Here is a 26,133-nt window from a genome sequence, read left to right as displayed (position 1 = left end):
TCAATATAAACATTTGACCTGTTTCTCCTTTGATTTGTATTAATCTTATCTCTCAAACAAAAGCGCTCCAAACAAACTTACGTGCACTTGAGCGTCGCTGACGCAAATCCCGTTCAGAATCAGACTTTTGGAGCTACAAATCTTCCCTGAGCTACTATAACACCAGCCACTTCCAAGCCAAACAAACATACTTTACATCACTCATTAACTCCCTTTCTAAAAAAACCAGCACAACTTTTTTCCACCTTTAACACTCTCCTTTCCCCTTCTCCACCCCTCCATGCACATCTGTCTCTGCTCAAGATATTGCTGAGCACTTCAAAAACGAAATTGACACTATCAGAAGGGACATTACACTACTTAAAGGGATACTGACACCAGAAATTAAACTCGTTTTTACATCTATCATAAATTACCTTTGAAAGCTACTTATAACTCTGCCATAAAGTATTTGCACACTGCTTTTACATTACCTGTTTGATGCCCCATGTTCCTGTATGAGGGGGCTGCCATATTTGTGCAGCAGGAGTCCGTTAGCATTAGAAACTGTAACTGACAGGCTGAGATGGGACATTCATGTTGGTAAAACAGTCAGGTTTAGAAACTTCAACTAACAATTGCTTACAAAAACAAACCTCTCAGCAAAAAACAATTAACATGACCTATAGGTAACTTTCAATGTACATTCATATTTTAAAAAGTAGCTTTTCAGTGTCAGTATCACTTTAACCCCCCTAGACTTCCTCCACCCTCACTCCACACTCCCCAGTCTCTCCTGTGCACCTTCACCCCTGTCACTGATGAGGAAGTCTCAAAGCTTTTGGCCTCTTCTCACCTTACCACCTGCCCGCTTGATCCAATTCCCTCAAAACTTCTCCGCAATACCAATCCTTGTCTAATCAAAGCCTTAACTCACCTATTTAATCTTTCGCTCTCAACTAGACTGTTTCCTTCTCAACTAAAACATGCTCTTGTCACCCTCTCTTGATCCCTCCAATCTTGACAACCTCCGACCTATCTCTCTGCTACCTTTCATCTCTAAACTACTTGAGCGCCTAGTCTACAACCGACTAACCTCATTCCTCTCTGACAATAACCTGCTGGACCCCCTACAATCTGGTTTTAAGCCACAACAGTCCACGGAAACTGCCCTGACTCGACTAACTAATGACCTTTTAACCGCTAAAGCCAACAATCATTTCTCACTACTAATACTGCTTGATCTCTCAGCTGCATTTGACACTGTAGATCACCCTCTCCTGCTCCAGTCCCTCCATTCGCTTGGCCTTCATGACACAGCCCTGTCCTGGTTCTCTTCTTACATCTCCAATCGTTCCTTCAGTGTCTCCTACAATGGAGTATCATCTTCTCCCCTACCTCTTTCTGTTGGAGTTCCTCAAGGCTCTGTCCTGGGACCATTACTATTCTCCCTCTATACTTCCTCCCTCGGCAAATTAATCAACTCATATGGTTTCCACTACCACCTCTATGCTGACGATACTCAGATTTATCTCCTGATCTCAACCCAGAACTCCTAACTCGCGTCTCCTTCTGCCTGTCCGCTATCTCTACCTGGATGTCACAACGCTACCTTAAATTAAACCTCTCTAAAATGGTTCTCTTTCCTCCAACTAACACCAGTAACATCCCTAAAGTATCCATCATAACTAACGATTCCACTATCACCCCCAATCCCCAGGCCCGGTGCCTTGGGGTTATCCTAGATTCTGCCCTGTCATTCACTCCTCATATCCAGTCACTTATTAAATCATGTCACTTCCACCTAAGGAACATACAGTATCCAAAATATGATCATTTATCACCCAAGATGCTGCCAAAATTCTTATTCACTCTCTCGTCATATCGCGTCTAGACTACTGTAACTCTCTTTTAATTGGCCTTCCCCTCCAGAGACTGTCACCTCTCCAGTCCATAATGAACACTGCTGCGAGGCTCATACACCTCAGCAACCGCTCCTCCTCTGCCACGCCATTCTGTAAATCCCTACACTGGCTTCCGCTACCTTTCAGAATCAAATTCAAATTAATGACCCTGATATTCAAAGCACTTCATAACTCTGCCCCACCCTACATCTCTGAACTCATCTCTATATACTCACCCAACCACTTACTACGCTCCTCTACTGACCTGCTACTCAACTCTTCTCTCATTACCTCCTCACATGCTCACCACATTTCTTACCCACTTAATTCAATCTTGCCCACTCCCACACCTTGTGTATTACTCCCTTCCCTTTAGAGTGTAAGCTCTTTTGCATAGGGCCTTCTTCACCTTTTGTACCGGTATTGATTGTGATGTATGTAACTCCATATGTTCTATGTATATAATTCATGTGATTTAGTTGTATAATCACATTTACTTTACAGTGCTACGCAATATGTTGGTGCTATATAAATACATGTTAATAATAATAATAATAAACGTCTTTTTTTATTTAACTGATATTTTAATCAGTATAATTATTATCAAGTAATTTCGAAAAACAAAATTAATAATAATTTTAAAAAAACTGTAGATAGATAAAATTGTTTAACATCTTATCTTTAAATTACCCATTATATTATTATACAATTATTTACTCTTCCTCTTTTGTTAACTGAAAAAGACAAAATACAGACCTGTTCATACCCACCCAGAAATTTCTTTTAACAAATTGGCAAATTCAAAAAAAAATATGTTTTTAAAGTTGCTTGAAAACTTTGTCATGCAGAAGAATTTGTGGAAATAAATAAGGGTGTTGTGTTTATTAAGTGAAGACATTCTAATGATAAATAAGACATAAAAATGTTTCTGCATTTTGTTCTGTAACATATTTTATATCTATCTGTTTATAAAATTGATAACTGATATCTTTATTAGAAAATTATATTAATGTTATTTATGTTTATTTGGATGTTTGTTTACTTGCAGAGAATTAACCATGGGAGACTGGAGTTTCTTGGGTAATATTTTGGAAGAAGTGAATGAGCACTCGACTGTGATCGGTAGAGTTTGGCTCACTGTTCTTTTCATTTTCCGGATACTTATTCTGGGAACAGCTGCAGAGTTTGTCTGGGGTGATGAACAATCTGATTTTGTGTGCAACACTCAGCAGCCTGGTTGTGAAAATGTCTGCTATGATGAGGCTTTTCCTCTCTCACACATTAGGCTGTGGGTTCTCCAGATCATCTTTGTGTCCACGCCGTCACTGGTCTACGTAGGGCATGCTGTACACCATGTTCGCATGGAGGAGAAAAGAAAGGAGAGAGAGGAGGCTGAAATGAACAGACAGCAGGAGATGAATGAAGAAAGATTACCACTTGCTCCTGATCAAGGAAGCATCAGGACCACAAAAGACACAAGTACCAAAGGAACCAAGAAGTTTCGCTTGGAAGGAACTCTCCTCAGAACCTACATCTGCCACATTGTATTCAAAACCCTTTTTGAGGTGGGCTTTGTGGTCGGCCAATATTTTCTCTATGGTTTTTGGATCAAGCCCTTGTATCGTTGCAGTAGGTGGCCCTGTCCAAACACGGTGGACTGTTTTGTTTCCAGACCAACTGAGAAAACCATTTTTATTATGTTTATGTTAGCCGTGGCTGCAGTCTCTCTCTTTTTGAATGTGGTGGAGATTAGCCACTTGGGATGGAAAAAGATTCGACTTGCTTTTCGGAGGAACGCAAATCAACACCTCCAGCAGCTGCCAGGAGAGGTTTCACAGAAATCATTACACTCTATAGCAATTTCTTCTATTCCAAAGTCTAAAGGCTATAAGCTGCTTGAGGAAGAAAAAGTAGTCTCACGTTTCTATCCAATGACTGAAGTTGGATTAGAAGCCAGCCCACTTCCGGCACACTTCAATGGCTATGAAAAAGGCAGCACAGGGCTTCTAGAAGACATCTCAAAGGGATATGATGAAACGTTGCCATCCTACCGTCAAGCAGAAGAGCTAGATGCTATTAAAGTGCAAGCTTCTGATGCTTTTGAACAGGCTTCTTCTGAACGTGCTGCTTCAGTGAGGTCCCCTTCGGTGCGTGCCCCTTCTGACCGTGCCCCCTCTGAGCGTGCCCTTTCTGAAAGAGCACCCACTCGTGCTGCTTCTGAGCATGCAGGCTCAGAGCATGCACCTTCTGTGCGAACACCTTCCAACAATGCAACTCCTGAACGAGTACCCTCCCGAGCTGCCTCTGAACATGCACCATTGGATTGTGCCCCTTCTGAGCGAGCACCCTCCCGTGCTGCCTCTGAACATGCCCCTTCTGATCGTGCACCCTCGGAGCGAGGTTCTTCAAGAGCAGCTTCGGAGCGGTCTCCATCCCAACCTGCTCTCTTTGAACCAATTTCTTCTAGAACAGGCTCAGTTCAAGTTCTGTTAGAGAGCCCCCCTTTATACGCAATGTCTGATCTGCCCCCAGAAGCAGATGCCCCAATTGAAATGATACCCTTAAAAACACCCTCTAAAGAGTCCTTAATCGAGCAAGCTCCTATTCAAATGGTTTCAGATCATGTCACAAATGAGCCCATGCCATCAAGAGCTCTCTCAGAGCATGGCAACTCCAGCCACGCTTTCCCTGACCCTGAAGCCTTAGAATCAGATGTTGTTGAATATGAACCTCTTGGCCACGAGATGCCATTACTAAATGCTGAATTCATACCTGACTCCAGATCCCTGAGCAGATTAAGCAAAGCTAGTAGCAGGGCCCGATCAGATGACTTAACTGTCTAAAATAAAAAAGGGAATGTTGAGGGAAAATAAAATAAGGTACGGGTGCATGAAAGGCCAAAAAAGGCTTTTCGAAAATGTGCTTTAAAGGACAATAATTCTTATTTAATCCCTTTAAGGTACATTTTATTCAGCACTACCATTGGCAAATATAAAAACAAAACAAGGCCAAATCTATCTATCTATCTACTCTGTAGGTCCATGTATCTATTCCTCTATCCTATTAATACTATTTTGGCAAGGACAAGTATTATAGTTTTCCTACTGCATTTTTATGGATTGTAAATTCAATTTTAGCCTTTGTCTACTTTGGAACTTTTACTATCTATGCAGAACATCATTGGCTAAAAACACCCAATAGATGTCAGTACCATAAAATGCCCTAAATATCTAGGTTACGCGATTTATAGTTTGTATCTGTTGTGTACAACAAATACATACTGTCTCATCAGCAGCTAGTGATGGATTAGTCAAGGCTAGGAAGACTCATATAGATATACACATATATATTTCCATAGATGGATAAATTATTTTAGCATTAAATTATGACTTAATCAAATGTCCTTAATCAAGGGTAAACCTTGTGCCAAAGGCCCAATTTAAATCATAGAAAATAACACCGGACCATTGGGTTTTCTAAGAATAATGTAAATGAATACCATAATCCAAAAATAAGAAACCTGGAGATTTGGTCAAGAAGCCATTTTTTCTTTAAGAAAACTAAGAAATTATAATCTCAAATACTCTAGTCAAGAAGCCATTTTTTTTCTTAAAGGAAACTAAGAAATTATAATCTCAAATACTCTAGTTTATTACATTATTGAGCATATACAATGAGCCAAACACGTTTTATAAATAATTTAGAGATTTTTTTGTGTATGTGATTTAACTCTATTACCTTTTCTAGTGAGGGTTGGGTATGGCAATATGCACCACATCATAGTCACTGAAGCATTTCTTTTTTCTTAGTGGCTGTAACTGTCCTCTGAAGACCTCATCTAATTCCCAGTTGTGTTCATTGTCTGTGCTTTTCCGCACTAAAGGAACAGACAGATAGAAAAGGTATAGGTAGAAAAATCCTGTATTTTTTAACTTATGTGAAAAAAACCTTACTACTTCACCAAAATGTGGCATATCAAGAAATGTTTTGCTTCAAGACCACAATGGACTACAGATGTTTCTTCAAGTCTAACCATAACAAGAAGCAAGATTATTCCTTTGACCGATATGAATTTTCTGTAGAAAAGCTAGATTCATCCAATAGTTCAAGTCAAGTTGGTTTTTATCATACAATTCTTTTTGAAAGTCAGAGATATTTGTTATAAACTTGCAAATGTGAATGCTGTTGTAGTATGGGATCTATTATCTGAAAACATTGGGACCTGGCAGGGGGGTTCTGGATAAATAGGTCTTTCTTCCAAAAAATGTTTCTTCTAAAAAATGAACAAAAACCATTAGGATGGTTTTTGTTTCCATAAGGCAATGTCTTATTACTATAGAGAAAAGAGTCAAAAATTAGAACTGGAAAATTCTATGAAAATTGGCATGCTTGTATTTTGGAGCTTTCTGCATAATAAGTTTCTGGATAATAGATCTCATACATGTATGACCATACCAGGTGATGTTTAGGAATTCTCTCTATGGAACTGACCTACAACAGCTATAAAAAAAAGTACCATTATCAATACAATTCCAAGTCCCTGTTGAGTAAATAAGATTGAATTTGGCAGTTTTACCCAATATTTCAGACTATGTTACTTACTTACACAGAGGCTTGATCCCAGTGTTAAATTGGGGGAATTTAAGGTTGCAGGTCAATTAGGCACCCAGGCTGATCTTGGAGACAGCAAACCCTTGGAGGTTGATAAATTTCCCTGTCTCTTTAATGGTTGGAACGTTAGAAGTTGGTTGGGATAATGTGGCACCTGACGTAGAGTTGATGTAAAATGTCACCATTTATTATCAGAACTTTAATCATTATAACATTTTTGTTTCCCATTATACTGTCTCTGCTCCTGGAGAATTATTTCACTCTTGGTATGGAGTGTTCTGAACCCATTTCATAGGTAAGTCCAATTTTCACAATGTCTTAACCAATACTGTTTGGAATAGACTTTGAAGGACAGTCAAACCCCAACAAGTTAGCTGAGAAATGCAACTCCAATTGTTTTGGGCTGCTATCACTATCTTGAGCTTAGGGACCCCCTGACAACATAATATTTACAAGGTTGATAACAGAGTCACATTACATGGCAGCATAGAAGTCAATGTAGTTGATCAATTACCAAACCTTACAACTCATACAGACCATAAAGCTTCAGAATTATTATTGAAGAGCAGGGTGTCTGTGACTCAGGCAGTGGGTGTGACTAAAACACTATGATGGTATCTTATGGGGGAAGGGCTGGGTGTCTGTAACTATTATATAGAACACTATTATGGCAGCTTACAGGGGGGAGAGGAAGGGGTCTGTTACTCAAGCAACAGGTTGGGCTATAACACTCTAATGGAAAACTGGCAGCACTAGAGGGTTGAGTGGGTAACTTAAGCTGTCAGGAGTATTAGAACACTCTGATGGGAGCTTACTGGGACAGGTCAGGTAACCTGTAACTCAAGCAGTGGGCTGGGCTACAATCCTGTGTAAGCATATAAAATAACTGACATCAATAATATACTGTATATTTTTTCTCAACTTTAATCGAAATTTCAGAATCAATTTACAATTACAATTAGCTTCATGTTCAGCATTTAGCACAGAGTATTCGTTGCTTGAACCCCAAATGATGTACAACAAGTTGTAACTGTCAGGGATCAGGTAGCAACCTACTGTATGTCTTGGCTGTCCCTGGTATTTCAGATTATATCTTTATCTTCTGACTATAAAGATGGGGAATTTATTGGTGTCAGCTTGTTATAGAAGCCATCCAAAGATTTTTTTTTTTTTTTTTGGTGCTTGATTATTCGTAGTTATTTTCACTGCATAAACGTTGCAATTAAAAATATTTTCCTCTTATAATGTGTATGATATTAGCAGTTTTACAATGACGGAGAAAGCCTCTCCTGACACTTATTGGTTCTATTGCTGCTTTCAGAACAGTAGGGGGGCTTCTTAGTGATGCACAGGTTGACAATTCAGAGACTCTTACTGTAACCCATCCACTCCCCACCCAAACTTGTCCTGACCACTGCTCTAATTTATATATTCGTGCCTGACCCACCCATCAATGATGTCACAGGAGGGGACAGGGCTTGTCTGGAAAAATTAGTGCTGGGGGAATTTCAGAGTGGGAAGTACTCCAAAAATAGCTGGAGCAGGGGATGGTACTGTACCTGATATCTACCCACAACCAAAGCATTAAATTACTGACCCCAACCTGCCTGTAGATAAACCAATAGCTAAACTTGCAGGTCCCTTGAGTTTGAGGCTGGCCTGAGCAACATTATTTTTTCTGTCGCAAAAGTAAAACTGCTAATATCATGAAAACTAACAGAAAAAATAATGAACATTGCAAAGATGATCAGAAGAGCCAGTATGGGGGATTATGACCACAATGCCTGACCATCTGGACATACATAGCCAATTTAGCACAAACTGGACAGACCATTTTGTGAATCCAAGGGAACACAGTAGATCAATCCAGACTCCAGAATACCACTTCTTTCTTCCAATGTCCCATCTTGGCACATGGGGGGCCATTAGAAGATCCAGAGGTGAGAGGACACAAATCCATCTGGTTCAGCCAAACAATCAGAACATAGGGAATCTCAAAATACAGTTATTTCACCTGCAAAGAAGCTAACATTTATCTCTATGTATCTATTCACAGGTGGCCTACTGTGTCATTGTCTGCAGAGCACATCTTCTTGTAACCTTCTCCTTTCCAAAGCAAAGTCAGTTGCTTCTGTTCCAGGACAGTTGCCCTCAAGGCGTTATGCACAAGATCTTTTATAAGAACTTGAAACAAATCTCAGGAGGAAGGCTTGTTTACATATAAAGCATTTATGGGCAAGTACTAGCATAAGCCATTAGATGTTGTTATAGATGTTAGGACATTTCTGGTGACCTAATTTTTCACCAGATATCTAAGGTGCTGCACAAGGACATACAGCTGGTGGTATAAAAGAAGTAGAAAGCCTTTTTCAGAAGAGCTGGAGGATAAACAAGCAAGCCCACAGTCATCTGAGGCTGAAGAAAGGACATCTAGTTCCACCTGAAGCTTGAGGCAGGAATGTCCTGACATTTTCTACTAAATGAGTACTTTGTATTTGCAGTGTATTCAAAAGCATACATATTTTTGACATCACTTTTTTAACTGTAAAACAAGCATTTGCTGCTGGAAATGAGGTTAATATGGCAGAGAACCTTTGCTAGGCATTGAAATGGTTTCATTACCAGAAGAAGGGAACAACATCTTGGCCAATTGGGTTTCATGCGATCATTCAGGACCAGGCGTCTAAACTTGAATATATATATAACAAAGACAAGCTGTTGAATTATGTTCATTAATAAAAAAAATTTGTCTCTGAAACAGCTACATGGTCTCACAAATGTGTGGGTGAGGTTATTGTTGGGCAAAACTCAGCTTTCTACTTAGCATTTGCTTTCTTGCAGGATATGCAGCTAACCACGTACTTTGGGTGATATTGATCCACTGATAAGCCACATTTGGCATTTGGGGTTTGTTGGTTTTTTTTTTTTGCTTCCCCTCTGACAAAGTTTTAGGCCAGAGGTCTTTGGATATTTTGGGTTTGCTTTCTGGCACAAACAGGCTTTGCTTTATTCTAGGAATTCTAGATACACAGTCAGAGAAGTTGCCACATGGTACAGATTTCCTTTTATCTTAAAAAGGCTCATTTATGGCACAGTTGCTTGAAAAGATCTTTATCTGATGAATCGAATAATATGCTTCCCCAGAACAAGCAAACCACCGATAAATACATAAATATAGGAAATCTGAGCACCTTATATGACACAGAGTAATATAATACTGTAAGAGTTGGTTGAAGTTGGTCAATTAACAGGGCAGCGCTAAATCTTGGGATGGGTTCTCCACCTGGAGATGTATGGATTCCAAATGACTTAAATGACTTAAAGGGAGGAACAAGATGTGAGGAGAGATGGGAGAAGGGAAGTAGGAGGGCAAATAGCAAAATGAAGTAGAGAGAGAGAGATGGGAGAAGGAAATTAGGGGGGCAAATAGCAAAAGAAAGTAAGGAGAGATGGGAGAAGGGCACGTAGGAGGGCAAATAGCAAAAGGAAATAGGGAGAGATGGGAGAGATGGGAGAAGGGAAAGAAGAGGGCAAATAGCAAAAGGAAGTTGGGAGAGGGGAAGTAAAAGGGCAAAAAGCAAAAGGAAGTAGGGAGAGATGGGAGAAGGGAAGTAAGAGGGCAAATAGCAAAAATAAATAGGGAGAGATGGGAGAAGGGAAGTAGGAGGACAAATAGCAAAAGGAAGCAGGGAGAGATGGGAGAAGGAAATTAGGGTGGGCAAATAGCAAAAGAAAGTAAGGAGAGATGGGAGAAGGGAAGTAAAAGGGCAAATAGCAAAAAGAAGTAGGTGGAGATGGGAGAGGGCACATAGTAGGGCAAATAGCAAAAGGAAATAGGGAGAGAAGGGAGAAGGGAAGTAGGAGGGCAATAGCAAAATGAAGTAGAGAGAGATGGGAGAAGGAAATTAGGAGCGCAAATAGCAAAAGGAAGTACTGTATGTAGAGATGGGAGAAGGGAAGTAGGAGGGCAAATATCAAAATGAAATAGGGAGAGATGGGAGAAGGAGGAGGAGAAATAGCAAAAGGAAGTAGGGAGAGATGGGAGAAGGGAAGTAAGAGGGCAAATAGCAAAAGGAAGCAGGGAGAGATGGGAGAAGGAAATTAGGGGGGGCAAATAGCAAAAGAAAGTAAGGAGAGATGGGAGAAGGGAAGTAAAAGGGCAAATAGCAAAAAGAAGTAGGTGGAGATGGGAGAGGGCACATAGTAGGGCAAATAGCAAAAGGAAATAGGGAGAGAAGGGAGAAGGGAAGTAGGAGGGCAATAGCAAAATGAAGTAGAGAGAGATGGGAGAAGGAAATTAGGAGCGCAAATAGCAAAAGGAAGTACTGTATGTAGAGATGGGAGAAGGGAAGTAGGAGGGCAAATATCAAAATGAAATAGGGAGAGATGGGAGAAGGAGGAGGAGAAATAGCAAAAGGAAGTAGGGAGAGATGGAAGAAGGGAAGTAAGAGGGCAAATAGCAAAAGGAAGCAGGGAGAGATGGGAGAAGGAAATTAGGAGGGCAAATAGCAAAAGGAAGTAGGAAGAGTTGGGAGAAGGGAAGTAAGAGGGCAAATAGCAAAAGGAAGTAGGAAGAGTTGGGAGAAGGGAAGTAAAAGGGCAAATAGCAAAAGGAAGTAGGAAGAAGGGAAGTAGGAGGGCAAATAGCAAAAGGAAGTAGGGAGAGATGGGAGAAGGAAATTAGGAGGGCAAATAGCAAAAGGAAGTAAGGAGAGATGGGAGAAGGGAAGTAAAAGGGCAAATAGCAAAAGGAAGCAGAAAGAATTGGGAGAAGGGAAGTAGGAGGGCAAATAGCAAAAGGAAGTAGGGAGAGATGGGAGAAGGGAAGGAGGAGGGTAAATAGCAAAAATAAGTAGGTAGAGATGGGAGAGGGCACGTAGGAGCGCAAATAGCACAATCAAGTAGGGAGAGTTGAGAGAAGGAAAGTAGGAGGGCAAATAGCAAAATGAAGTTGGGAAAGGGGAAGTAAAAGGGCAAAAAGCAAAAGGAAGTAGGGAGAGATGCGAGAAGGGAAGTAAAGGGCAAAAAACAAAGTATAAGTAGAGGTGATAGAAGAACATTGTGCAGAAGGGCAGCAAAGGGTGACAGAGGGAATAAATAGAGGAAGAACAGATGGAAGGCAGAGGTAATGTAGAAGAAAAGGTAAACCTAGGGCTAGAGAATATACAGTAACACAGAAATGGGGAAAAAGGAAAAAACAGAAACCAATTGCAAGGGAAGGAAATTAAATCCAAAGGCAAAGGGGTGCCATGAAGGGTGGACTTTATCTGAGAAAATAGGAAACATGTTGTGGGCAAGGGGAAATGCTGACACACAAGGAAGGGGAGAAGACAAATTGGGACAGAGAAGTATGATCACCATTACTCTGCACTTATAGGGAGGCCACATTAATCTTGGGGCCCCAAACAGACACATTAGGAAAGGATTGCATCTATGGCCCAAAGTGGTGCTGGGTCAATTGGATGTTTCATCCTTCCCATTTAGTATCTTGTAGTTTTTTAGCAGAAGATTTCTCTCACTAACATGACTAGCCCCATATATTCATATATTGTGTCACTTGCCAAAACATAACAACAAACATTGAATTTATTAAAGGGAAAATATTACCAATGTCTTTCAAAGCATAGCAGAGGTTTTAAATCCTTTTCACTTATATGGACTTATAGGAAATGCACAGAGCAGGGTTGTGCTGAAAGCGTTGCAGCTCATGCATATTCCTCTCAATATTCACCTTTAACCCTTCCTGTGCCGGCAGTTGGCCCTGTAACGAATGCTGTGTGTTGCCATGTAACCAAACATAATGCATGTTTTATATCAGTGTTTAAATTAACTGTTAGTATGATGCAGAGAGTGATATTCTGAGACAATTTTCAGTTGATTTTCATTATTTATTATTTGTGGTTTTTGACTTATTTAGCTTTTTATTCAGCAGCTCTCCATCTTGTAAATTCAGCAAAAGTTGCTAGGATCCAAATTCCCCTAGCAACCATGCACTGACTTGAATAAGAGTTTGGAATATGAATAGGAGAGGTCTGAATAGAAAGAGTAATAAAAAGTAGCAATAATAATAAATGTGTAGCCTTACAGAGCATTTGTTTTTTAGATGGGGTCAATGACCCCCATTTGAAATTTGGAAGGAGTTGGAAGAAGGCAAATGATTTAAAAACTATTACAAAATAAATAATGAAGACCAATTGAAAAGTGGCTTAGAATTAGCCATTCTATAACATACTAAAAGTTAACTTAAGGGCAGAGACACTTGCTCAGATTCGGGGAGATTTAGTCGCCCAGCGACAAATCTCTTCTTAGGGGCGACCAATCTCCCGAACTGCCTCCCACGGCTAGAATGGAGGAAACTTCGGACAATTTCGGAAAACGAAATGGTCTGAGTGCCATCCCGCCAGTGATTTTGATTCTAGCTGGCGGGAGGCAGTTCGGGAGATTGGTCGCCCCTAAGAAGAGGTGATTTACCGTCGGGGGGGACTAAATCTCCCCGAATCTGAGCGTGTGTCTCTGCCCTTAATAGCACCCAAAAAATGCTTGTCAGTAGAATTACATTTGTTGAGTTTCCATCTCACAGACTCACATGCCTAGTTATTAGGTAACATGGCTACAAGCTGCAGCCTGCACTGATTGTTGTGAAGCCCTGCAAAAGGCATCAACATTAAGTCCTGTGTGGACTGGATTTTAAATGTGTCCTTAGCCTTAGAAATGTTACAGTCCTATGTATTATATAAAAGGATTAAGAAGAGAGATTCATGTTATTGTGATTCTTGGTGCCTATAATGCCTGTCTTGTGGGGCTGCCAGACTGATTAACTGCACTTGTTGTGATCTCAGCGCATCAGGTTCCCCCAGTATTGCTAATCAGCAGTATCCCTAAGCCATAAATCCCAGCAGAAAGAGGCTGTTTTGGGTTCTGTGGATCAGTTTGTGCACTGGTGGAACTTAGTACAGAAATATCCCTCTTCATTACAGGCAGGATGGTCAGTCATTTAGCTTTCCTGAAAAACATGAAGCTTAAGCTGAGGACTCAGAACTTGTATGTGCGCTGTGGGCTGGCTGAGTTCCTGGGCACCCTCATTTTAATTGTAAGTACACTTTGTATCATTCAGTGCAGTTGTATGAGTGTGTCTATAAAAGTTGTGTTTCACCGTGATAGTAATTATATGTACAGGGATGAGCTTATTCATAATGGTGAAGCAAAGTCATATCATCTGCTGTTATTGTGTGCCACTTCTATGAATTTGGTGAGCATTTTGGTTACTTACGTAGGGCCTAACTAATGCCATTTCACTCCAGCTTTCCTTGCGTGATTTAGCCTTATGGGGAAACTGTATCTCAAAACGCGAGAGAAGATTGGATTAGGGTTTATGTATTAGCTACAGTGTGTTATAAATAAGAGTATGAAGAAACTGGAGCGCTGGTCCCTTTAAAAAAAAAATATATAAATAAATTTAAAAACAAAATATATCTATCAGTTTTCAAAAGTATCTCTAATATCTTCTAATCTTTCCCATCTTCTAATAGTTTCTCTAGCTCTCACCTTCTAATCTCTAGCTCTCACCTTCTAATCTCTATCTCTAACCTTCTAATCTCTATCTCTCTGGACCAGCAGTCCAGTTTCTTCATACAAAGTATTTTATAACACGCTGCAGCCAATACATAAGCCCCAATATATGGTGGAGGAATTGGAGGCACACACACACTGCAGACAGGACAGGCTTTGAGCAGTTTTACCCACCTGTGACCTGCTAAAGTTGTGCTGGGAGGGTTCTGGTTGGCCCAGCCTTATCCTTCAGTGTCCCCATTCATTAGTAATTAATTGCTGCAGGTTCTACCATTGTTAAACCTAAAAAAAAAAGAGAACTTGTACTAAAAATCCACGTAGCAAGCGAAGTGCCTAAATATAGCGTGGAGCAGTTAACAGTAAATCTATACAACTTGCTTTCTGCTGGAAACTGTTGGTGGGTTAAGTATTGGTGCCAAGCGGAATTGGCCAATGTACTGAAGCTGCTGGATTAATGTTAATTTCAGATACACGCACATACTGCATTGGCTCATATGCTGCGTCAAGATTTGCAGTTAGATTTGTCTCTTCTATAGAAGTTTCGATTTACATGTGCAGGATTGTCAGATCATCCATGTAATAAAAATTCACAATCAAGCAATATGACGGCAAGTTTTTAACCGATAATCTGACACCACTATCCATTAAAAGCAAAACCTATAAAAACTCTGTGCTGCAGGGCTAATTAGTAATAATAAGACAATAGCTGCAGAGCAACCAGTTCAAGTATAAAGCTGTTTATTTTGGTCTGGTCCCATACAGCTTACCCAATAACCTCCAGTCTCTTGTCTCCTAGCTGTTTGGCTGCGGTTCTGTGGCCCAGATGGAGCTGAGTGGTTTTGCCAAGGCTCAGTTTCTGAGTGTGAATATGGCATTTGGCTTTGCAGTCACGGCTGGAGCTTATGTATGTGCTGGAGTCTCAGGTAATTAAACCAAAGATCAAGACTATGGTAATCAACATGCTCACCTTTTGGGTTCTGTAGGAAGGCAGGGACTCCAGGATCATATGCAGGCAGTCTACTGTCTCACAGCACAGTTTTCACATTCGTTTTGAGAGATACGGTTACAGACCTGTCGACCCACAGGTAATCTTTATAGTCAACTGCACTTATACCAAGGGGTGATCAGGGCATGGTCAGGGGGCAGAAAGCATTGGGTAGGGCCCCATCAAGAATATGCAGTGCAACTTTGGTCTCTAGTGCTTTAAAGGAGAACTAAAGCATAACTAAAGAAGTGGTGTCTATCAGCCCAAGGCAACGACAACCCTTTAGCAGTAAAGATCTGTGTCTCCAAAGATGCCCCAGTAGCTCCCCGTCTTCTTTTCTGCTGATTCACTGCACATGCTCTGTGCTGCTGTCACTTACTGAGCTTAGGGAGCCACTCACAATATACAGTACACATAGAATAGAAATGTCACAATATAAGGGCGATTAGTAATTAATACACATAATTACTACATGGCAGCACCGAAACAAGTGCAATTAGCATCAGAATTTAATAATCAGCAAACCTGTAGCATCAGCTTATATTACAGCCAGGGAAGCTCATTTTCTGCTGGATAATTAGTGACGAGCCCTAAGCTTAGCTTCTCAACAGCCAATCAGAGCCCACTGAGCATGTGAGTGTCACAGACACTTTCCAAGATGGTGACCCCCTGTGACAAGTTTGAAGTCCTGGATCATTGCTGCTATTGACAAGCTGAGACTTTAGCCTCGTGCAGTAAGTTCACTATATAAAATATGCCGTTTTTAACCACATTCATTTTTAGTGTTTAGTTCTCCTTTAAAGTAAAAAGTGACTGATAAAATGAATAAAAAGTCTACGTTATGAGGAAGGCCAAGTTGCCACTGGTTACACTGGAGGAGGGTGGATATAAATAGGGGGATCACCATGCAGTACACTTTGATACTTTATTCACCAGAAGATCCCAGTGAGGTTTCTCTTGTCCCATTACAGGTGCTCATCTGAATCCTGCTGTGTCCCTCGCCATGTTCATACTGAAGAAGCTGAGCTGGAAGCTGTTCCTGATCTACTGTTTGGCACAGTTCCTCGGGGCTTTTATTGGAGCCGCTCTGGTCTTTTCTCTGTATTATGGTGAGATGGTTACATGTACTAGACGATTGGGATGAGACACTAAGGAGTGAGGACAAGCGATAGTTTTAATGACTGGGCCTAGTACAGTATGAAGGCGGAGGTTTAGGCAAAGACAGAATGTTCTTGGTCCTTAATTGTAGAAACCGATATTTTAAAGGGTAAATCTATAGACCAATGTCACAAGGCTGCTGTACTTGCCCCTTTTGTAATCACTTTCTGGGTTCATAATCTGTCCTGTTTGCTCACTGTGTGTTTGACCTCACTTGTGGGAAGGTGGGTGCAGCCCGAAAGGACCGGAAAATAAAGATTAAGCGGCCCTGGAGGTTGTGTTAAGCATTTGATGATCATATTGTTCAGGGGCTTTATTTGCCTGTTCACATGCCAGGGTAAATTGGAGCTGTAAGCAGTTCTAGTCATGTTAACAGTTAGTCATAGGGTGTGCATAGAACTGACTTAAAGGGATTCTGTCATGATTTTTATGATTTTAGTTTTTCTTCTAAATTACATTTCTTATACTGCAAATAATTCTTTACAATGTAAAATGTAATTCCTGAACCACCAAGTGTATTTTTTTTTTTTTTAGTTGTAATATTGGTGTGTAGGTGCATCTCGGGTCATTTTGCCTGGTCATGTGCTTTCAGAAAGAGCCAGCACTTTAGGATGGAACTGCTTTCTGGCAGGCTGTTGTTTCTCCTACTCAATGTAACTGAATGTGTCTCAGTGGGACCTGGATTTTATTATTGATGGTTGTTCTTAGATCTACCAGGCAGCTGTTTATCTTGTATCTGGTTACCTTCCCATTGTTCTGTTGTTGGGCTGCTGGGGGGAAAAGGGAGGGGTGATATCACTCCAACTTGCAGTAAAGAGTGACTGAAGTTTATCAGAGCACAAGTCACATAACTGGGGGCAGCTGGGAAACTGTCAATATGTCTTGCCCCATGTCATATTTCAGAATTAAATACAAAAAAATCAGTTTGCTCTTTTGGGAAACTGATTTCAGTGCAGAATTCTGCAGGAGCAGCGCTATTAACTGATGTGTTTTGAAAATATTTTTTCCCCCATGACCGTATCCCATTAAGTTTTCTAGTGTTTCCTACCTAGATGCCTTGCACGTGTACAGCAATGGCAACTGGACTGTCTATGGCCCCCAGTCGACAGCAGGGATATTTGCTTCCTACCCTTCAGAGCACCTCAGTGTCATAAACGGCTTTACAGACCAGGTAAAAGCAAGGGGTTTCTATTTTTATGTCCCCTGCCCTATAAATTTTCTAGTTAAGAACATGTGATCTCTCTCTGTGCAGGTGATTGCCACGGCAGCTCTGCTGATCTGTATATTGGCCATACTGGATGAAGCCAACAACGCAGCACCCAGGGGCCTGCAGCCTTTTCTCATTGGCATTATGGTGCTGCTGGTTGGGCTAGCAATGGGGTTCAACTGCGGGTACCCCATCAATCCAGCTCGTGACCTTGCACCCCGCTTCTTCACTGCTATTGCAGGCTGGGGGTCAGAAGTCTTCAGGTAAGGCATCAACTCTCTACTGTACCACCATAGGACTGATTTATGAACATAGCACCTAATTAATTGTTACTGTTTAACTTCTTTCCCATACAATCAGGTCTTTTTTCTTAACGGTTAAGGCTGCATTCATTTCACAGGTCTTGAAATTTGGCTGTTTTTTTGTGTTCTATTTTCCATAGTGCTGGGGGCCACTGGTGGTGGGTGCCAGTTCTAGGACCTTTGGTAGGTGGGGTGGTTGGTGCGGTCATCTATGAAGTTTTCATTGAATTCCACCATCCTTCTCCCAATCAAAAGCAAGAATCTGAGGAACCCACTGAAGGAATCAATCGTCCTCACTATGAGCTGGTTCAGTCCTCTGCTTAATGGTGGTTTCAGCTTCTACTTTGCCATAAAACTCTGCTTTAATGCAGACCAACAATCTGTTAAGGTTCCTTGACTCTGACTGGGAATCTGCTTCTTGATTGGCTATGTGTGCAAAAGGCAAGTCCTGTGCTTCACCATAACCTGAATAATTCACCCCCCCCCCCCCAAACACCTATAAAATCTATGTAATGTGTATATAAAACCCTTTAATGAAGCTATTTAATGTGTTGACTTTTATTTATTTATATTTTTAAAATTTGAATAAAGTATTCTCCACTTGTATCATTGATTTACTGAGCTTATTTTATGCAAGTGGTGGGTTTAGTGGACCTTTCCATGCACCAAGAACAGTTTTTCTTCCCATTCATAGAAGGGTAATCTCTATTCACTTAGTATCGCTGAGATAAACTAACCCCAGTGCAATAACTGGTAATTCTTCCTGCAGAATAACAAAAGATTAGTGAAGTAGGCCACTTGGGAGTGACCGGTTATGTGGGCAGGTTTCTTGTTACGTGAGCAACAAAACATCTGAGCAGGTGGATTCCGGAGAACTGCATTGAGCTGAGAAAAGAAGCAGAGTTCAGACACTGGATGAGCTAGGCAATAGCATGCAGACAGAAGAGAATTCCCCCCCCCCCTTACAATTCCCCCAATAACAGCAGGTTAATATGCTGAAAACCCTCCGCAGGCTGCCATTTAGTTAAGGAATGAAATCTTAAATTGGGTTACCTGACTAGGAATGGTTGTGGGTAACACCCCTGTGTTTGCTTCTCTATGAACTCCTGGATCTGCAGGTACTGTGTAAGCAGCACTCCAGTGGGCGACCGGTCAATCTTGGTGGCTACAATCTAAAAATAACTTATTAAAACCTAACCATAATGCAATGCAGGCATCTATGAAACTTAACATAGTAAGTTAGATAGAAAAAAAAAAGAAACACTTTTTTTTTTTTAACTCTTTTAACCAACCTAACTGTCAGTTGATCCAGAGAAAGCCAAAAACCCCTCTCCAATTTGGAACAGTTTCCTTCTGGACTCCAAGATGCAATGGGACGAGTCCCTGGATCAACTTGTACTATGAGCTATCTTCCACATCCCTGTATTCCCTCACTTGCTAAACACCATCCAACCCCTTCTTATACCTATCTAATGTATCAGCCTGTACAACTGATTCACTTCCCAGCTCTCCCTGTAACACCCCTTTCCCTCCTCTAATCTCATTGGCTCCCTCCTGTCTGCTGGGAGGAGCTACTGGTGAATAAAGCATCCAACCCTTCCTTGTACCTATCTAATGTATCAACCTGTACCACTGATTCAGGGAGACAATTCCACATCTTCACTGTAAAAAAACCCCTTCCCAATATTTAGGCGGAACCTCTTTTCTTCTAATCGGAATGGGTGACCTTGTGTCAGTTGGAAAGACCTACTGATAAATAAATCATTAGAGAGATTATTATATGATCCCCTTATATATTTATACATAGTTATCACATCTCCTCTTAAGCACCTCCAGTGTGAACATCTCCAATTTGGCCAGTCTTTCCTCATAGCTAAGATTTTCCATACATTTTACCAGCTTAGTTGCCCTTCTCTGTACCCTCTCTAAATCAATATTGTCTTATTTGAGCGCTTGAGACCAAAACTAAACACAAGTCAATATTACCAGCCAGTAGCTTATTGACTTGTTTAGAAGTTCAAAACTATGGCCTTCATAGCAGATATGGACAGGGTGGCTGGAAAGTCACATCAGGCCATGCTTGATATACTGTAGTCATTGTATGTGGGTCTGCACACGCCCTGGGGGTGGGGGAATGCAACTAGATTGTTGGGCTGGGACCTCTTGACAAATAAGTGGATCATAGTGTCATCCAACCAGCACAAGGCTATTTATGCTGCTTTTTTTTAAAAATTTAAATACAGATATATATATATGTACTTCATTCTGAGAGTCAATGTTTTTTTTAAAAAGAGCTCCACATGTACTGGTGGCTACCTCCCCAAGATACAGAATTGGAGAACCATAAACCATATCAGAAAATTCCTTTTTCTATGACCATAATAGATCACAGTAACAAGCTCAATAATCATCATACTTTTGCTTATATTAATATGGAGCTTACATACTGTTCCTTAACCGAGCCCCATGATGTTTACCCATACATATACGCCCAAAAAAAGAATTGCCTTTGCATGTGGCACATCTCCAATACAAAAAAATCTATCGGCTTTTGGAATTTGACCAGTTCAGTTTACAGTTCCTGTGACAAGGAATTTTACTACTTACAACATAAGGGATACCAAACTCCTCGCACATTTCCACCGCAATGAGATCCGCTTTCTGGAATCCAAGGGCACTGTCCACCAGCAAAAACGTACGCTTTAAACTGTGAGCAATCAAATTAAAAATACATATATGGGTAGGGCCCCCTTCATCTGCATCAGTTATTGATATGTTGGCCATTTATAAATAATAAATCATAATAATTATATATATATATATATATATATATATATATATATATATATATATATATATATATATATATATACAAATACACAAATACAAGATTCCTCTGCACTCAACCCATTATCAATATATTTAAGACAGAGACATTTTGTGCATATGCACAAAATGTCTCTGTCTTAAATATATTGATAATGGGTTGAGTGCAGAGGAATCTTGTATTTGTCTATATGTATTTTGTGGTCACACCCTCATTGCACCCCCGCCTAAGGATTTTGGAAACTAGTGGTGAGCACAACTTTCCCTTGTTTGTTATAGTTCTACAGGAGCAGTGACCAGCTCCATGTTGTAGCTCCCACCCTCTCCAACTATTGTCAGGTGATCCCACTGGTGTCTAATAAAAGGGCAGCCAAGTTTGGGAGTTTTACTTTGAAAGCAGCTAGTAAGTTGCAGGTAAAACGTATTCGTCCCTTTTATAAAATGTATAATGAAACCATAGAATTCTTAATGAATCAAATGAAAATTGAGCATAGGACTGGCCAGATATGGGATGACTTTGACGTAGTTGGCCAGCTTAAATATATTGCAATATATGGACAAACAATCCCTGTTTTGTTTAAAGGGTAAGACATTTTTCAGTAGCAGTAGCACAAAATGTCTCTGTCTTAAATATATTGATAATGGGTTGAGTGCAGAGGAATCTTGTATTTGTCTATATGTATTTTGTGGTCATTGCGCCCCCGCCTAAGGATTTTGGAAACTAGTGGTGAGCACAACTTTCCCTTGTTTTATATATATATATATATATATATATATATATATATATATATATATATATATATATATATATATATATATATATATATATATATATATATATATATATATATATATATATATATATATATATATATATATATAAAGACCCGCACTCTAATGTGTAATTTCAACAAAATAGTGATTTTATTCAGTAAATCAATCCGATGTTACCTTGAAAAAAGGCCCAAATGTGGGCCGAAACGTCGGATTGATGTACTGAATAAAATCACTGTTTGATGAAATTACACATTGGAGTGTGGGTCTTTATAACAAATCCATATATGAATTTTTGACCCTGCACCCACAAAGATTGAAAAAAGTCCGGTTTCCAGAGTGCGCCCGCTTGTTACAGAATATATATATATATATATATATATATATATATATATATATATATATATATATATAGATAGATAGATAGATAGATAGATATAATCTGTGTCAAACAACCGCACTCTGAAGACCGGACTTTGTTTAATCTTTGCGGGTGCAGGGTCCAAAAGATTCATATAGAAATTTGTTTGCAAGGATCCGCACACCAAAATTTTCATCAAAATAAGTGTTTTATTTAGTACATAGATCCTTGCAAACAAATTTATATACTGTATATATATATTTGTTATAAAGATCCGCACTCCAATGTGTAATTTCATCAAACAGTGATTTTATTCAGGACATCAATCCGACGTTACCTTGAAAAAAGACCCAAATGTGGGCCGAAACGTCGGATTGATGTACTGAATAAAATCACTGTTTGATGAAATTACACATTGAAGTGCGGGTCTTTATAACAAATCCATATATGAATTTTTTGACCCTGCACCCACAAAGATTGAAAAAAGTCCGGTTTCCAGAGTGCGGCCGCTTGTTACAGAATATATATATATATATATATTGTTCTTAAATCACAGCAGTTTGTCTTTGGTAAGAATCATTGACTTAACCCTGTAAACGCCAGTGAGCCTAGGTTTTCTGCTGGAGGGTTGGTGCTATCATACTCATATATAGTCTGTCTGGCTGTCCATTGTTTGCCATTTAAACATGTGTTAAATGGAGATAAACATTACTCATTTGGCGCATGACATATTTATTCCCTTTAACTGTATGTGGCAAGGAAAGTTGGAAAACTGGGTCCCATATAAATACCTTTCATTTATTTGTATTAATGCATAGAGCTGCTGAGCCACATCCCAATACAACATAATAATGTCTGAAAACAGAACATTTGGCAGTAATGTAGGACACTGTTTCTGTGCAAAGCTGCTAGTGGGATAACCTACAGTAGTAAGCTACGTTCTATACAGGAGTGTGCGATACTATGTTTTTAGATGAAGGGGGCAGAACTATACAGCCAAGCATATCGCTAATTTGCATGAATAGTGACATGGAGGTTACATTATGACTGTTTCACATGATGGCACTTTATTCAGCTAATTAACTTACTTTTTTCTCACTTGTAGGTACGGTTCCACCATCTCCACAAAGTCATCCGGAGCTTTATACCCGTAGCCTGGCATGTCCACCAGGGTGAACACTTTCCCCACTTTGAAAAAGTTCATCTTTTTGGTGTGACCCTGTGATTGAAACAAACATTTTTTTTTTTTGCATTTTCTGTATGGGCAGAATTATCCATATAAAATAAGAGGTATTAGAGACCTTCAGACAATATATATTAACACTCTGACAGCAGCTTACAAAGGCAGTGGTCTGTAACTCAAGCAGTGTGGCAGAGACCCATATATCTTCATGTTTTATTTTTCCCATATTTTAGGCTTATGGAGAAAGAACATGGAGAACACTTTTTTTATTTATTTTTTTTGCTATATTTCTCCATAAAATTATGTAAATATTTTACTAGCTCATCTTACAATTTTTGGCATACCCTTAAAGCGACTGTCTCACTGCAGGATGGCAACCAGGTTTCTTATCTTATCCAACAGGAAACATGAACTGGTGGCCAATGCCCGTGATCCTCCAAACAGGGCAACAAATGGCACTAAAACTACTGGGATATAGATATATAGTCCATACAGAGAGATGCCAAAAATGGTGTCATAGGCATTCACATGTATTAAAGGGGTTGTTCACCTTTAAATGAACTCTTAGTATGATGTAGAGAGTGTTATTCTGAGACAATTTGCAATTGGTTTCATTTTTTATTATTTTTAGTTTTTGAGCTATTTCACTTTTTATTCAGCAGCTCTCCAGCTTGCAATTTCAGCAATCTGGTTGCTAGAGTTTACATTGCCCTAGCAACCATGCACTGATATGATGAAAAGACTGGAAAATGAATAGGCGAGGCCTGAATAGAAAAAAGAGCAATAAAAAGTAGCAATAACAATAAATGTTTAGCCTTATAGAGCATTTGTTGTTTAGATGGGGTCAGTGACCCCCATTTGAAAGCTGGAAAGCATCAGAAAAAGGAGGCAAATAATTAAAAAACTATAAAAATGAAATAATGAAGACCAATTGAAAACTTGCTTAGAATTAGCCATTCTATAACATACTAAAAGTTAACTCAAAGGTGAACCACCCCTATAAGAGAAATTCTGTTAAACCGACCCTTTAACTGAAGCAGTGATTGTGATTACTAAGGATAAGGAAAATAAACTCACTGGGGTTTTGGACACTCTGACTTCAATCCCTGGGACAAGAGAAAACAAGGCCTTTATTAAGGAGGATTTGCCGACATTGCTTCTTCCTATGAAACAAACCTGAAAGGAAACAAGGTGTATAATTATGATTAAATCAATACATGAACATGAGATTTTACATGTATTGAGGTCACACACACACTACAGCAATGCTGTCATTTTTTATTATTTGTTTTTGTTATTTTCCCCATTTTCTTCACTTACCTTCTTTATTCACCCAGTTTCTGACCAGTTACATATTCTCACCTTCCTTTAATACACTTGGGTCCACCCTGCGGGTTAGTCCAGCAATGTGAATATGCAATGGTGATGGACTGGCCCTACTGAAGACAGAGCCAGCAGTAACAAGGAGGCTTGTTATCTACTATAAATGTACAGGGAAGCATTGGGTACTCTGAAAAAGGAGCCATATTTGTGTATGTATGTATGGCAGTTGGCACATTGCTTGCTCTGTCAATGCAAAAGGAAAATATAATCCACAGGTTCAATAAAACAGTGCCCCCATGGACTCAGGCAATCATTAAAGGGATACTGTCATGGGAAAACATGTTTTTTTCAAAACGCATCAGTTAAGTCATATGACTTGTGCTCTGATAAACTAAAAGTTGCAGTGATATCACCCCCTCCCTTTCCCCAGAGCAGCCCATCAGGAGAACAACGGGAAGGTAACCAGATAGCAGCTCCCTAACACCAGATAACAGCTGCCTGGTAGATCTAAGAACAGCACTAAATAGTAAAAATCCAGGTCCCACTGAGACACATTCAGTTACATTGAGTAGGAGAAACAACAGCCTGCCAAAAAGCAGTTCCATCCTAAAGTGCTGGCTCTTTCTCAAAGCACATGACCAGGCAAAATGACCTGAGATGCACCTACACACCAATATTACAACTAAAAAAAATACACTTGCTGGGTTAGGAATTACATTTTATATTGTAGAGTGAATTATTTGCAGTGTTAGTGTGATTTAGGAATAAAAAAATACAACATAAAAATCATGACAGGACCCCTTTAAGAACACATAACTGTTGCTTGGTTTCAGTGAGCAATAACATTTACAGGAAGCAGTGGTCCAGTGTGGTAATATTTTTAACTTGGCCTGAAAAGAGAGAGAAATTCACTTTATCAGGCTACAGTGTTACAATTAAACAAATATAAGAGGTCTCTTTGCTCACCACCAATATCAATATATTTAAGACAGAGACATTTTGTGCATACTGCTACTGAAAAATGCCTTACCCTTTAAACAAAACAGGGATTGTTTGTCCATATATTGCAATATATTTAAGCTGAACAACTACGTCAAAGTGTTTCAGTGTTACAAACCTCAGGCTGGGTAAGGCTCGGGGCATGGTCCATCCTGATGGCAGAGGTGACATAGTCTATCGGGTGCTTATCAGACGGACGGAACAATTCTTCCGCTTTAGCGATCTGCTCAAGACTGGGGTCAAAGAGTCTAAAGTGCTTCTTGTCCATGTTGGGGCTGAGATACTTCTCCAAGCCCAGTATTGGAAAGAGAATCTTGTTCATCTTCTTCTCCTGCAGCTTGGTCACGTCCTTGATGGAAGCATAGCTGGCGGCCCTCCTGCCCAATATCCCACAGGCACCAAAATGCTCCCGAGCGGTCAGTGCAGGCCGAAGCAGAGTCCTCATATTCTATCCACTGAGAATTATACGATTTAGCCTAGAAATAAATAAGCATGAGTTATATTGGCAGCCAATGATAAACCAGCACAGTATTTGCCCTTCACCAAAGATATTTTCATGCCAAGTTAATTCCTCTCAGTTTGGGGCGCCTGGGCCAATAACCTGTCTGCCCTGCCATAAGCCAACATTGAAAGCAATAATGAGTGATTTTAATAACATTTATGGTCACTGCATACCCAATATATTTATACATACTAGCTTAATATAAACCCCAGCATTCCACTCAGCACATGATATAGACCAGCTAAAGAAACGTCTCGGTATCGACGATTCCTAGAAATGAACGACCCCAGCAATGTTCAGCTATACCGCTTGATTCAAATGTCCCAGCAGCGCAAGACATCCATGCTGCGTTCCAAGCCTCGCTCTGACCGCTCTGTTGTGTCTTCGGCCAATCGGGAGGAGCTTCTGGAGCAATGTCAATTGCTGATTGGTAGAGAGTTTGTGACCAAC

General features: G+C 40.0%; 3 protein-coding genes across 4 annotated transcripts; 2 read left to right on the top strand and 1 right to left on the bottom strand.

Moving 5' to 3' along the window:
* Positions 1-2,917: 2,917 nt before the first annotated feature.
* On the top strand, positions 2,918-4,726 carry gja8.L (gap junction protein alpha 8 L homeolog). Its single transcript, XM_018245864.2, has one exon. It carries the CDS (start codon positions 2,942-2,944, stop codon positions 4,724-4,726), a length of 1,785 nt encoding a protein of 594 aa, XP_018101353.1. The 5' UTR covers positions 2,918-2,941.
* An 8,697-nt stretch (positions 4,727-13,423) lies between these two features.
* On the top strand, positions 13,424-18,321 carry LOC398398 (aquaporin; the record flags this gene model as incomplete). Its single annotated transcript, NM_001088841.1, is given in 6 exon segments — positions 13,424-13,584; positions 14,860-14,986; positions 16,020-16,157; positions 17,259-17,377; positions 17,459-17,676; positions 17,856-18,321. Coding segments are annotated over 6 exon segments (894 nt in total). The 3' UTR covers positions 18,040-18,321.
* On the bottom strand, positions 18,258-26,123 carry gtpbp8.L (GTP-binding protein 8 (putative) L homeolog). 2 transcript variants are annotated; one of them, XM_018245865.2, is made up of 7 exons: positions 25,990-26,123; positions 25,300-25,657; positions 23,937-24,035; positions 22,765-22,895; positions 20,323-20,422; positions 18,769-18,887; positions 18,258-18,600 (listed from the first exon to the last, which is right to left on the bottom strand). In XM_018245865.2, the coding sequence occupies exons 2-7, from the start codon at positions 25,624-25,626 to the stop codon at positions 18,528-18,530; spliced, it is 849 nt and encodes a 282-aa protein (XP_018101354.1). In that variant the 5' UTR covers positions 25,627-25,657; positions 25,990-26,123; the 3' UTR covers positions 18,258-18,527. The 2 variants fall into 2 exon arrangements, with proteins under 2 accessions (XP_018101354.1, XP_018101355.1); XM_018245866.2 differs by having other exon boundaries at positions 25,876-26,018.
* Between the last annotated feature and the right edge of the window lie 10 nt (positions 26,124-26,133).

The sequence above is a fragment of the Xenopus laevis genome, chromosome 2L, assembly GCF_017654675.1.
Source record: "Xenopus laevis strain J_2021 chromosome 2L, Xenopus_laevis_v10.1, whole genome shotgun sequence".
NCBI classification, from domain to species: domain Eukaryota; kingdom Metazoa; phylum Chordata; class Amphibia; order Anura; family Pipidae; genus Xenopus; species Xenopus laevis.
This window is presented reverse-complemented; position numbering and strand designations above follow the sequence as displayed.